This window comes from Micrasema longulum, unplaced genomic scaffold, assembly GCF_059751315.1.
Source record: "Micrasema longulum isolate JH-2025_06_02 unplaced genomic scaffold, ASM5975131v1 h1tg000863l, whole genome shotgun sequence".
In the NCBI taxonomy this organism is placed as follows: domain Eukaryota; kingdom Metazoa; phylum Arthropoda; class Insecta; order Trichoptera; family Brachycentridae; genus Micrasema; species Micrasema longulum.
In genome coordinates, this window is record NW_028278055.1 from 184,407 (window position 1) to 199,555 (window position 15,149).

Here is a 15,149-nt window from a genome sequence, read left to right on the forward strand (position 1 = left end):
ACAAGGAAAAGTTGAAGGAAAACGCAGAGTAGGAAGAAGACGTATCTCCTGGTTTAAGAAGAATTTTCTTCCTGAGGTGGTATTCTGAATTTTCTCTACTCCCTAGAGAGTGGTATATTTGGGGATTTTTATTTTTTGAGAGCGACTAAACTTCGCTTCATATATGGCCACACTGATGATCAGTGATGAGAGCCAACCTCCACAGTTGAGCGGCGTCGCAATATTTTAATTTGATTCGACTATATGTATGAGGTATTAACAAAACAAATACAGAAATAAGCTTTTTCTTTGTTTAGGAAACACAGATTTGTTTGTGGACAAATAGAAAGTGTTCCAAGTAGCGACAATAATAGTTTATTTTTAAACTGTGAGTCCTTGGTTCATTTTCTTTGTGCATTGGAATGGAACCTAATAATAGTCATGGCTGCTAGAATCTACCTCTATAAAAACTTAAAACATAATGGTTTAGACTTACCATTACCTCAGTCTGTTATTTTGTACGAACAATCACTCTGAAGACGTTTACTGTGAAGGGGCGTTGGACACGTCATAATACCAGAAAGTTGGCAAAGGGAAAATGTTTCCGAACTAATTACTTAGAAACATTAGAGGTAATCTTCTCGCAAACAGAAAATTACGAAATAACACATAAAACAAAAAAAATATACACAAATTACTTATATTGCAGACAGGAAAATTCAGATACAACAAAATTATATCAATTATATATATGTAAAAGGGTGTGTTTGTGTGTATTTATGTAAGAGTGTTTAGGGCCCCGATTACAATGGGAAGTTAACAGAGTTATCTTTGACTGTCTATAAAGAAAACCCTATATTTGTGTACGAAAATAAGCATATTTGTATGAAAATTTAAAGAACATGTTTGGAAGAAAAAATGTATGTATATTTTGCTTTTCATACAGAAAACACAATTTTACTTTGTGGATAAAATTGAAGATACATGTTAACTTCTCATTGTAATCGGGGCCCAGTTGTGTTTAAGCGTGTGCATAATTAAAAAGCGAGTGGGAGTGTATCGCAGCCAGATATAATGAGTCTTAGTTTATTTTTAAATAAATTGGGGCATGATTGTTGTTCTTTTGTTCTGATATCGCCAGTACGTTGGAATTTCGAATGGAATATAAATTTCATATTTGAAGCACTAACTTTGTGGTTAATAATTTTAGTCCACTTCTGTCTAGATTCAAAAATATTCATATCAAATTACCACCCTTTTTAGGGAAAAAAAAGACTTGATCTATTGGCTCCACAAGTAGTATTTAGTAAACATGGAAAAAAAATGGGAAAGAATTCATTAGTTACGTGAACCTTGACGAAGAAGCTTGTTTGCTTTGAAACCAGTCGACGGAAAAAAAATAGTGGTTAAAAACAAAGTACTTTTATTTATTTTATTTTATGGAATATAAATATTTTGTTTAGTTCTAAATCTGTTGCAACAGAGAAGGAAACATTGTTGAGAGGGGAATATGGAAGTCTAGGCATTCACAGGGCTTATGACCTGTCATCGGCTTGTTTAAGTGGCCACTTTACACACTGTGTTTATGTTTAAACATCCACATTTCGTCAACTCTTCCATCTGTTGACTTTTTTATTCAAAAGACATTGAATTTTTTTGTAAATTTAGGGGCTTAAGACGTGATTTTACTCATAACGGATATATTTATTATGTTTACGAACCCAGCCAAGTTGTCTTTTGTTAGATTTAAACGCCGAAATAATTTTTGGGTCGCGGCTCTCATAAAACGACCATAAAACCATAGTCAAACATAACCATTACGTTGTCGGTCGGTTCTAGTTCTAGAATACTTACTCTCATCAAATAATAAACTGGCGCTGGACAATCGAAATAATGACATTCAACATGGGGGTATTAGAAGCAAACTGAGAAATCTGAAGAAGTTACTGAGATATTTGCGAAAAACTTTGAAAAAATAATTGAGAGATTTGTAATTATGCTTAACCAACTCGATGGAGAAGCTTGAGAACTCAGCTTGCGGTGTCAAGTAGTATAACTGAAATATGTTTTTGCAAGATTTAGATTCGGTTTTGAATTACGCTATTATTTAGGTAGGTAGGTGGGTGTTTATGTATAGTTTATTTTGACATCAATAACTAATTTTCCGTTTTTGGTGGAGATTTCTAAGTTTGCTCCTAATATCCTAACACGTTGAAATTATTATTTAAGTCTGCAGTCTGGTAAAACGCACGCAAAGCAGCCTTAAGTTTACAAAGTAAATTAAATTTTATGACAGGTAATAAAAATTATTATAATAGTGTCCGGGCGGATGAAGAATACAGTTCTGTGTAAATTGGAACTAGAATCCCGGACGAGTGTTTACGACTCGACAACTAAAAAAAGAGCCCGCCTAGTAGTGTAGTGGTTGGCGCTTTCGCCTTCCATGCTTGAGGTCCTGAGTTCGATTCCTGGGATGGTCAAAATTAAATATTTATTTTCATTTACACTGCAATATTTCATTGTCCCTGGACTGGCACCTGAAGCGAAAAAATTCACCTTACTTTTTTGTAACAGATGATCGAGATTCGCTTCTTTGATTGTACCAATGTTGCACCCTATGCACCATCAGGTGCGGATAAGGGTCTGCAATGACGAATTATTATTATTATTATTGTAAGTTTATCGTTGTGTCGTGTATATATTTTGTATTTTTATGGTTTCATATCCCAAATTTAAGGTACTTGCTTGTAAATCTGGGCCTCAATTATGTACGCTATCTTCATCTGTACATATCGAGACGGTATACTTAACTTCTGTACTATCTGTATCTTCCTCGGTATGTTCAACCTACTTGTCATCTCGACATCATATGATTGAAACGAACCAATGAATGACCGCAACAATTAGTCCGCGTTCCTTACTTCATTAACATTTAAAATAGTTCTCATTTATATTTTAAATAGGCTTCTGTGATAGAAAGTGCCCACTTCAAAGCGATCATAAACACTGAAAAATCCCAATTCAGGCAAAAACGCAACTTTCTTAGGCCTAGATTATCTTATATTTTAATTTTCTTCTCGACTTATTTCTCTCATATATTTTGAATAGGCTGTTAAGATAAGAATTGCTAATCTCAAAAAGATTTTAAATAAATCGTAATTAAAGGAAAAATTGCTTGGTGGAACCAAAATTTTAATGCGCAGATAAACGCATCAAGAAGTTCTAGACCCGTCGGTATAAACCGATGTACTTACATCAAAACTTGACGGTGGGGGGATCGGTAGTGTATCTTAGTAGTCGGTAGGGAGAATTTTATCTTCAACTATGACATTTCAGTGCGTAGATATGTGTACCGTGATGTTCGCTTCCCCTTGTTTCATATGTACGATTAGGGCACACGGCACATACTTATCACAATTATTTTTTGTTCAGATTTTTTAATTTATTAAATGTTTAATTTATATATAATACATATTATGTGTAATAATTTTTATTTGTTTCAAGGACTCGGGTTCCCGGTAAATTAGACGTGCATTTAAACTTAAAACAATGTATTTTTTCACCAAATACTCCCGGGGCCAATAATTGTCTGCAAGGTAAAATTGAATTTCCTGTGTGAAAAATTGAAAACCCATTTTTTTTTAATTGAAAGATCGGTCATCTTGCCTTTATGTATTAAATGATCAAGACACGCTGAATTCGAGTACCAATACTGCCCTATGCCCGCTGGGTGCGGATGGTGATGATGATTTTAAAATATGTATATAATCAGTTACAAGTTCTCAAATACTTCTACATATCCGTACAGAAAATTCACAATGAGTAGCAATACAATACCCTATGCACCATTGTGCGGCTAAGGGATTATTACTATGGGGTGATAATGAAAATAATTTAATTTCCATCAGTATCTTTTATATTTTTTGTACCTAATTGTATTACAATGTCAAAAAAAACGTCACTGAGTAAAATTGCACAAAAAGGAAAGTGTAAAAGTATTTTTTTCCGCAAATGTAAGATTATGTAACTATCGAATTGACATTTTTCTTGGCAATGCATCATGTAGTATATGTACCTAATATCTTTTTTTCTTATCAACTAAATAGTCACGAGTAAAACAGATTTGAGTAAAAACAACTTCACCTCATTTTTCCGCATTATCACAGTTCAAAATTAACGATTTCTAAGCCAAAATGTCAAAACTATCTAATACGTAAAAAAAAAAAACAATTCGTTTTGCTAAGATAATAATTAAATTAATTACAAATATGATCCATGATTTGAGTACAGATATAAACTAAATTGCTAGATGGCAACTTCTTCCAAACATCCAGAAATATTTTAAGAAGCTGAAATTAAATCCGTATTATTTTCAATAATGTATTATTTATATTCACCTGAAAGCTCTTCGCATTTTTCTAGCTTTTGCCCCTGCGTAGCTACGGTGGATAGAGCGGACGCGTACTCCTTGTCACACTTCACCTTATTAGCCAAACACCTTTTAATATTTTCCAAAAGGCGTATTTCTGCGTCCTGTCTGGCGATAAGCGCCTCGTGGGCCGCGCGGCCCTGTAGGGTCGCAGAAAACCCCATATTTTTGCAAAAATATATTTTTAAAACACTTGACACCAAATATAAACAAGGGCGTCACTGGACTATACGAATTATTTACATTTTTTAACCACACAATCAAAACCGATCACAACACAAAAAATACATAAACAATGTTACGTACGCACAGTATAGTATCCCGCGGAGTTTTAAAATTATTTTAAAATTATCAACAATTTTATTGGAGACGTTTTTTTTACAATGGGAGTATTTTCAATTCCGCGCAGTGTTAATTTGGCACGACCTGTTTCACGATTTTATCAATTTGTTTATTTTAAGATTATGATCTCACATTTACTTCTTTTTTATGTATTTGGAAGTAGCCGGCGAAGAAACAAAGATCCTACAACGACGCTTTCGATATATTACTGTGTATTATGTCAAAATAAAACAAATAAACACGTATCAAAGACAGATGCGACACTACCTCACGGAGCAACGTCTCGAAAATAACTGAAAAGTTTTCGACGAGCGGAGAAGTTTTAAATAACGGAGCGAGATGCAGAATAAATAAGTGCGCGAGAGTGAAAGAGACTTGTAAGGACCGGTATTGACGCAGAATGCTGATACAGGTAACAATTTGTCCGCGAGAATTCAAAGTTTTTGAAGAAACGTAATTTTTTAATTCAATATATTGTTGTATGCAAAACCTATAGACATTATCATTACTGTAACTGTAAATAATTATTACGTAATTGTCTTTCTCAATTGTCAATTGCCTTTTATATGCTGATGATGCCGTGCTTCTCGCTAACAACAGAGGACCTGCAATTCTTGGTAACAAAAATTTACAATGTATGCAAGGGAAGCGATTGCCTGATGAATCTCGGTAAATCGAATGTATGGATGGTTTTTGAAACAAATGAAAGTTTGACTAAATGTGGAATTACTATGAATGGGGTTATACCGAAACTAATGGAGGAATTTGTTTATCTGACGATGGACATGTCAAAAGTCAGAATAATCGGCGGCATGCTGGAGAAGATGTTGAATGAACGGAAAACGAGATCTGTATGCAAATAAAGTGATGTAGCGTTATATTCCTCTGCCTACCTTTACAGAGAAACGGCGTGATGGTTTGTTGTTGTTGGATAAAAGGAGTATAGGTCAATAATTTTCAGAAATTATATTATAATAGTTTAAACATTAAAAAAAGCTCTAACATGTACCTTTAAATGCACTATATAATTTAGAAGCAATTAAAAAAGAGTGAATATTCTATTGTGTACTGTTTTTATATTCAAGTAGGTATGAATTAATATTTCAAAACTTTATTATGAGACCACTTGAATATAATATGTATTTTAAACAATACTATTATAATATAGTTTCATTAAACACAGGTTTTTAAAGTTACGGGTGTAGTTCTGTTATAAGCTTATTGGATTATTCGTTGTTAACATAATGACGCTAGAGTTGCCGAGTACATATTTATACAAATATAACTGGGCAGATGTAGTCATCCTGGTATGTAATGAAAAGACCCATGCGAAAAATACCAATTATCTGTTTATCAATAAACTTTTTCATTATGCTGTCTTTTAATAATCGCAGTGTGATTTCTTTTGATAATTGCAGGTAATTAATATTTCTGAAAATCTTCATTAGCTTCAGTACTATGACATAAACATGTATTTTTTATAACAAAATTATGAGATGATGTTAAGAGCAAAAACGCCGCTGTCCATCACTGTTTTTGGGAAGACAAACAAAATTAGTAACAAAAATAATATTTCTTTTAAGTTCAATCTGCACATTGAAATTAAATAGTTTTCTCGCTAAAAATAGTGATCATGGACAATGGCGTTTTTGCTTTAAACTTAAATTTTATTTATGGATCTATCCGAGCACACTTATCTCCTTCATTTTTTAATACTAACATTTAAGGTAAAAAAATATTTCTTCACACCTGCGGGGTCCTGCCATTCAGATGATGATCTTTTGGCTTTATTCGGCAGCACTTGAAGGGACCCAGGATTGACGTAGAAGGAGGTGAGTGCTGGCTAGCGATAAGGTTTTCTGGAGGCGTCTGATGATTTTCACATAATCCACTTAGGAGCGGATGTGGACATTCTCTATGTAACATAGTTTTTAGCGAGGAATATTACTGAATAGTCGTCTGAAGATTTGTCGGGTTTCATGAACTTTGCAACCTCTATTTATGTGCTCTACATATAAAATGAATACATTATGGTGCATAGGGCAGCATTGGTGCATTATTCTCTGTATATCTCAAACCTTTTGTGTCAGTTCATGAACTATAAAATATTGCCGTGTGAAAACAGCTAATTAACATTTTATGGCAAAAATTTAATCTGAGACTTCTCTCATGCCAGGAAGATGCGCTGACAACTAGATAGTATAGATAGTACTGAATAGATAATACTTCTTGATTTTCGTTTAAAAAATATTGATAAGCCATTGGGTGACAGGATTGGGGTTAGAAATAAAAATAAGTATGTTATGTAAATAGGTGTTAAATTTTTATTTATTCAATTGACAATACTGCCAAAGGTGATAAATTAAACAATATAGCTGTGATCATGACATGAATATATGTGAGCATTAAAATAACATTGAAAACATGAATTGAGACGCGTGTTAAAACATAAATTAAATAATAACTGTTGATATCAACAATGTTCTTATATCACTGGAAATAACAATAAGCTAAGAAGTGTTACAAATGCAAGTATTAGTTGTTCATCCAGATGAAGTAAAAATACTTAAGCGATAATTTCATAATATTAAAAATACGATTAATGTCCGATTATCCATCTAGTTCACCACTGTGACAGGCATCTTCGTAGCTCTTGCCCTGAGACTGTTCAGGGTTGAGGCGGATCATGTCGTCGATGCGGAGAATGGTGATGGCCGCTTCTGTGGCGAATTTGAGAGCCTTAATTTTGGACATCTCTGGCTCCAGGACTCCTGCATCTCTGTTGTTTATCACAATACCCTTGTAGAGATCTAGACCAATCCATTTGTAGTCTGACTGATCGGCCTGCAATAAAAATAAAATAATTATAAGAGAGTTGTCAGAATTTTATAGAATCGAGATGTGGTTGTGTGGCTAGTGTTGCGGACTCACAAATCAGAGGTCTGAGGTTCGAACCCCCTTCTACCCTAACTTGCTTCACATTTTGTAATAGTGAGTTATTTACAACTTGTTGAAAATGGTCCCGAAATCAAAATTTTAGAATAAAACATAAGAATGCAAATACATATTTCTTTAACACTCTACGTGTCATAAATATTGTGTGTCTCTGGGCACAATAAATAATAATGTGAAAACCAGAACCAGAACATGGACGAGCATTTTTGAGTGAGATTCTTGGTTCTATTTCTGGCAATTGGAAGTACCAATTCAATGCTCTATGCATCATAAGAAGTGGATAAGGGAATTATGATGATATGTGATAATAAATAGTTTCTTGAAAAGTTAATAAAATGTTTAGGTTCTACTCCATAGAAAAAATAAATTCTTAACAGTGTTCCTAATTTAAGTCATAAGGGTAAAACAAATTATGTAATGGTTTATTTTACTTAAGCTATGGTTTCCTAGGAAAGCGGTGCCATTACCTAGCGGCCATAATATGCCGTGATGCGGTGGGCATAATAAAATGCCCGTCTCAACGGTGTCCAGAGATGTAAGCTTAAAGAAAGCAGTGTCATTTGACAACTCACCTTTCAAAAATTTACGCTGTTATAAGTGCTCGCAATCTGTCATATTTTTAAGTGGTCATTATTATGTGGAAATCAATTACATCGAAATAATATCATTATAGGAAATGTTTCGAAATAGAAAAACAATATTATAATAGATGATAAACTTTTTTCTGTAGCAAATAAACAATTTTTTACTATTCATATACAATTAATTACAGTAATCAGTTTGTTATTTACATTATATTATATCTGATATCTCAAGTGATGTCCAGATATTTATTCACAAATTTGGTTTTAAATGGGCTTCTTTGCAGTCTTTGCTCTTACATTACATAAAGCTTCACGATTTTTTACAAAAACAATCATCATTTTGTCAATTTCACATCACTTTAGTACTCATTCTGACAGCATTGACAGGCAACAATGTTCACAGCTACACGAGAACAAACCATTTGAAGAATGTCTGCACCGCTAAGACGGCCGTCCTGCAAATGGCGGCATCGACGTTTGTCGTTCTGTTCACAATCAACAGTCTCAAGGAAAAAAGCATCATTGGTTTGTACAGACGTTTTAATGACGCCATCCACCACCACCAAACAGCCACTAAATGACTGTACCTTATTTCTTAGGAAACCATAGCTTTAGGGGTGTAAAACTCGGATGAAGAAAAATGTTCTGTATATCTCAGACAGGAAACTAAAATGCCAATTAAAATGTTTATTTTTTAGTGTAAATGCAAAAAGATTTTAGCTGTTATTTACAAAAACGATTCTGTTTTTTTCTACTATATTTATTATTTAATTAGTATGAAATTTATTTTGAATTGTAAATAGGAAATCTTACCTTTGTTTGGCTAGCATTGTGATAAGCTCTCAACTTAGCTACTAGATCTGTGGCATCAAGGGCAGCGTTCACAGCCAGGGTCTTGGGAATAACCAGAAGAGACTGAGCAAATTGGGCAATCGCCAACTGTTCACGTGATCCCTACAAATAAATATGAACTTTTAATAAGATTATATTTTGTGTTTTAAAGAAATGCATTGTTTTGTCAAAGTCTAATAGAAAAACAAGAAACACATATATTTTTTTCAATTCCTTTCTCTTGAACAATTTGTTCCATACAGCATTAAAAAAATTTGCCAATGATATTTATACATGATTCAATATTGTTTAGTTCTTTAACATTAGAAAATAAATTTTCTATCAGATATTATTTTGCTTAAGACTCGAAAGAGATTGAAAAACAGATGATGCATAAAAACAAAGGCCGTTGAACAATACAGTATAAAAATAACTGTTAAAGAAATTCACAAGTTATTGATAAATTAAAGGCATAGTTTGATTCAATTAATTGAAAGTACTAAAACTAAAAACAAAATCTTATTTTCATGATAAACTAAAAGTTTATTTAAGTTTCTTAACAACAGAAAAACTGATGAAAATACAATTGTCAAATCTCACCAGAGTTGTGGCAAAGTTTTCCAGATATATGGAGAGAGCGGCTTCCACGCAACCTCCACCTGGGACCACCTTCTTCCCCTCGCACACCCTCTTCACGACACACAGAGCATCGTGCACCGAGCGCTCCATTTCGTCGCAGTATGTGTCACTGGGACCGCGGAGGATTATGGAAGCGGCGGTGTGTGCTTTGGGACTGCAAGTAAAAAAACATTTTATTATAACAAGTAGAAAGCAGTTAAAGGATAACAACTGTATTCTAATAACAAACTTATCATTAATTTATTTTAATGGCACAAATGCCTCTCACAAAATACACATTTTCTTAGTATTTGTACATATGTAATGGAAACCAATATTTAGAGATAGAACGTCCAGAGTTTTGCTGGCTGGACTTTGCGATCTACCGGTAAGGTGCACATTTTCTTATTATATTTCAAGAAACTCAGTTTTGTTGAATATGTAATGCATTACTTTTTCTGTTCTGTTTTTGAACCATGTTTCTGCGATCAGTCTAGCTGTAATGTCTGTGAATATAATCTATCTAAATCTTTCAGGACACGACTCTGGACGTTCTATCAATAACAGACAAACGGATCAGAAATGTGAATTTCATGCAGGAATTTCCTTTTTTTTAAAAATAAAATATTTTGATAGAGGACTATCATAGCTAACAACAGAATTGCAATAACAATCTGCAATAGCGGAACACTTTATAGACACAAGACATCTTTTTGCCATCGAACCAAAAATTTTGAATACAACTACAATTTACAGTTAACAAATAATAAGGTAATAGGAAAATATCACATACTACAAATACCGAAAAAAATACATGAAATGGATATTGTGGAGAAATGTTCTTATACACAACTTTAAAAAATATGTCCTTACAAAAACGGGACTTGTTTGGCCTTGATAATTGTGACGATGCTCTATTCGAATTTAAATGGTCACAAACAAAGTTTAAAATTTACATGAATCGTGATGTATTAGGGACATGGCCAATGCAATGGACAACTTTCGTGGGAATTAAAAATTATAAAAATATATTTTATGCTACTAATAAGTAGTAAGATTTTTTTTTCTCAACAGAAACTTTTATTTTATAGACTCTTATTAATTTAAATTGTAAAAAAAAAAACTGATTTTCCCTATTGAAATACACAAACACCTAAATAACATAACAAAGACGACGGGCTGAAATTAAAATCAACATGGTTCTCAGCGCTACACACTAAAAAGATGACACGGAATATGCCTACTGTCGACTGTGACACAGTAGTAATTACTAGTACATAAACACATATTTTCTCTACAAAATACACAGTTTACCCTGAAGATGGCTCCTGCAATGGTAGCCGAAACGTCGGAATGAATCCAACATACACAAGATCACCCAAAAAAATATACATATTGATAACAGTGACCGTAAAAATCTACGCACCTATTTACTACAGAATGTTTCAAAAATTTACTCAGAATGTAGTCACTAACAGGCCATAAAAATGCTCCAGTGGGTTGACGAGCTTCATTATTCAGTACAGTGAAATTATTGTAAAAAAATAAAAAATTCTAACCCTTTGATAAGAAGTAACTCTTCGTCACAAACAAATTCTTGTACAACCTCTGCTGCTTCCCCAATCATCTTAACATCAAAGGTTTCTTCGCCTGGAAAGAAAACATATGTAATTTTAATAAGAAAAAAAATGTGCATTTTCTTAGCGTAAATGATAAAAAATCGTCTCTATTGCAATTATTACCTACATCAAAATGAAGAGAAAATATGGTAGGATGAGGGTAAGGTCCTTTAATTAAAAAAAAAAAAAACAATACGGCACTATAGAAATTACTGCAATACATATGCATTTTTACATAAAACATAGTAATTTAATAATTGTAAATACAATGTACAAACAGTATACCCCCTAACAGTGCAAAAATTTTCAATAGCAAAATATCTCAGTAAATGTGAACTAAGAAACCGAAGACTTAATAAAATTAGCATCATTTCCAGCAAATCCTTAATGAATTAAATCCAACATTTATCTATAAAGATACATAAATTTGGACATACTCAAAACATAAAATATTTTTATGTACTATTTTAGAATTTGAAAGATGGGATTGATAAAAATATTGGGAATCTTAAATGAATTTATTTTCCTTTAAAAATTTAAAATGTTGATTCAAAATTTGAAAATGCTGTGTAGGATTTACCCAATAATCATACCTCTATTTCTAACCGATGGTGCATAGGGCACTATACTGGAAACCAAATGCAGTATATTTCGAGCATCTGTTATTTGAAGGCAAAAGGATTAGTCTTACGCTTCAGGTATCAGCCCAGGGACAGTTAAATATTATAGTATAAAACCACCTTTAAAACAGATGTTTCACAATCCTGCCAGGAATCGAACCCAGGACCTGCAGGATGGCAGGCGAATACGTCAACTACTACACTAAGAGGCCAACTTTATCCACACTCACTTTCCTTCTTCAGGATTTTTACATAAGAGTAGCCATCGAGTCGAAAACATGCTTCCAGGTTTTGGTTCTATTTTCCAAACAGAACTGTATTCTTCATTTGCCTATTCACAGAAAAGGTGTCCACAAATAAACAAATCTGTCATAGTATAAAACCTAAATCAATTTAGGAATTACATTTAAGGAAATTACACGCTGGACCATAAAGAAAAAGCATGAGCAGAAAATAAATACTGCAGAAATGAAGATGCTCAGATGGTCCGCAGGTGTTATAACAGGATTGAAAAGATAAAAAATGAACATGTTCGTGGTAGTTTTGGGGTCACGCATATCCCAGAGAAACTAAAAGAGACTAGACTCCGATGGTACGGACGTGTTACTGACAAAATGATGATCACATGGTCAGAAGCGAGAACTCAAGGTTGTCCATATTCAATCGTCAATATTACAAGGGACCCAAGGAAAAAATAGCTGATCAGTGGATGACACCAAGTAGAAAGACTTGGAGCCCGCAGGACAGACCCTAGGTGAACTGGGAAGAGGCAAGGAAGAAGATTTAAGCTACATACCTTCTAAATTGGTCAAGGATGTGAGGTATTTAGCTCCAGTTGCTTTGGCGATCCTCTTTAGGTCGGCTTTCTTACATCTCCTGACAGCCATGGCTCCGGCCTCCACGAAGTACTTGAGGCAGAGATCGTCTATTCCGCCCGAGCACAAAATCACGTTCACTCCGGTGGCCAGAATCTTCTCTATCCTTTCCTTAGTGATATCGAGCTCACGGGCACGGATGGCTTCTAACTTCTCGGGATCTGTTACAAGAACCTGTGGTGAAGAATATAAAAAAAATATTACAGGGACATAATATTTAAAAACCCACATATAAAAGTTTAAATGATATTTTTAGATAATCTTAAGAATTATATAAAATATTCATCTAAACTATGTGACGTAATAAATGTATGACAGAAATAAAATAATTAAAATAAAAATAAAAAAACATTTTTGACAAGTGGACATTGTTTCCTGGCTTATCTAGGTAGTGTTGTGAATGGGAGGGAATTTCGGCTGTGTACCTTTATAGAATGTACATATTATGTGATGTTGTAATATAAAGCAACAATATTGTCTCAAACTCTAAATATTGTTGTTTAACATAATTTTTTATTATTTGTATGATGATATGGTGACGGAAAAAACTATTGATTTGTTTTTACCTGAACTCCCATCTTCATCTTGGCCTTTTGCAGTGAGAAGTCAAGGCAGGCGATCTTCGCATCTACAATTTTCTTCACCATAGCTTGTGAGGCAACAGTGCAGTTAAGGGCATATCCATTTACAAGGATACTCTCTCTTGTACTCTTTCCGTGAGCCTTCAACACGTTCACGGACTTAATGGGGTACAAAACATTTCCTTTGGGATCAACTGTTTTCACTGCGTTAGCTGCATCCACAACCATTTCAGAAAAGAAGTTTGCATCACTGAACATAATTGATTAAGAAAAACATCATGGAAAAGAGTTTCAAATTTAATGACTTTTTAGACATTTTTCTATATATTTTTTTCAGTTTCATACACTCTCATGACAGTTAAATTTTTTTTGTTCCACCATTTTTGTAAGATTTTCACATTTTTTTAAATTACTTCATTCTATATAAAATTTCCATACATAAATCATCTCTACACATTACGAAGACTAAATATGCTGTATTATATAAAAATAAATAAATGCAACTTACCTCAGAACAGGGATAAACCTTACCTAGTGAGGATGAATAGTATCTAATATGCTTATAATTTAATTTAAATTTAATTTTACATAATTGTACCAAATCTAATCTTTTTTTAAACAAATGTTTATTGAATTTTTTTTTTACAAAATAAGTATAAAATTACAAATGTTTTGTACATACATAATAAATAATAACGTTTCTGCCTCTATAATAGAGTAAAAACTCGTGTTTAGAAAGGGAGTTCGTTTTACATTCATTTTTATATATGCATTACCCGGTGCGGTGTAGTCAATACACATGCAAAAGTCAGAGATTCAAAATCGGGAAAAAATTATATTCATAGGCAATTACTTCAATTATTTTTAGTGATAATATTTTTAATCTACTTGCTAAAAATATGAAAAACAAAAAACATTAGCTGACGCTTGCAGCACGAGCAATAGGACCTCCTTAATGACTCTCTAAGATCTACTGAACTGGCTACATGCCTATTGGCCTTATATCGATTTGAAAGCACTCATCCAGGGTTCTGGTCCTCTTTCACTCACAAAACTGTATTCTTCACTTGCCAGAACACATAATTTCTTGTACAAACATACAGATAAATGAGGGCATTGGAAGCAAAGATAGCAACTCCCGTTTTGGTGTTTTCGAGAAAAATAACAAAAACTGCTACACTAATGCCAAAGAGTCTTTATGTTAGAAATGTTAATTTCACTGAATTTAACATTAAGATACTAATAAATTAGCTTTAATAGAAACACGAATTCAAAAAACTTTCTTAATATTTTTATGGCACGGATATTTAGAAAATTTAAATCTCAAGCCTGTCATTGGTCGAATAAAATGGCTGATGAATATTGCTATGTATTGCTTCCAAACACTATTTTCAAACCATCAGAAGTGGATTTTAAACTACATTTGCAACACAACTCATGATTTTTTATAAAAGTAAAGTTGATAAACTACGAATGACATCATAACCAGAAAAATATTATTTTGGAGGTTGCTATCTTTGCTTCCATTGCCCTCAACTATTCACTTAAAAGTAGGCGCAGTGAATGGTTTGTTAATAGATTACAAGAGTATCACGTGCGGAAGATTAACAAAAAAACGGTTAAGAACCGTCGTAATATTATAATTGTAAAGCAGTATGTAAAAAGGATACGCTCCAATGATCTTTGAAGACATGGAAGTTTTGGCGCAGTTGAGAA

At 33.2% G+C, this 15,149-nt stretch overlaps 2 protein-coding genes across 3 annotated transcripts in view; both read right to left on the reverse strand.

Moving 5' to 3' along the window:
* The window catches only part of FER (tyrosine-protein kinase Fer), a 182,668-nt gene extending 177,623 nt beyond the window's left edge, over nucleotides 1-5,045 (reverse strand). For both annotated transcript variants that reach the window (XM_088231259.1, XM_088231258.1), the window contains exon 1: nucleotides 4,377-5,045. In XM_088231259.1, the coding sequence (XP_088087385.1) occupies nucleotides 4,377-4,572 (196 nt within the window). In that variant the 5' untranslated portion in view covers nucleotides 4,573-5,045. The remainder of the gene's footprint in view (nucleotides 1-4,376) is intronic.
* Nucleotides 5,046-7,051: 2,006 nt separating this feature from the next.
* LOC148278541 (T-complex protein 1 subunit alpha-like) lies at nucleotides 7,052-15,141 on the reverse strand. Its single transcript, XM_088231261.1, has 7 exons — nucleotides 15,104-15,141; nucleotides 13,419-13,683; nucleotides 12,774-13,026; nucleotides 11,298-11,388; nucleotides 9,721-9,913; nucleotides 9,103-9,243; nucleotides 7,052-7,594 (listed from the first exon to the last, which is right to left on the reverse strand). Exons 1-7 carry the CDS (start codon nucleotides 15,124-15,126, stop codon nucleotides 7,361-7,363), a joined length of 1,200 nt encoding a protein of 399 aa, XP_088087387.1. The 5' UTR covers nucleotides 15,127-15,141; the 3' UTR covers nucleotides 7,052-7,360.
* Nucleotides 15,142-15,149: the final 8 nt, after the last annotated feature.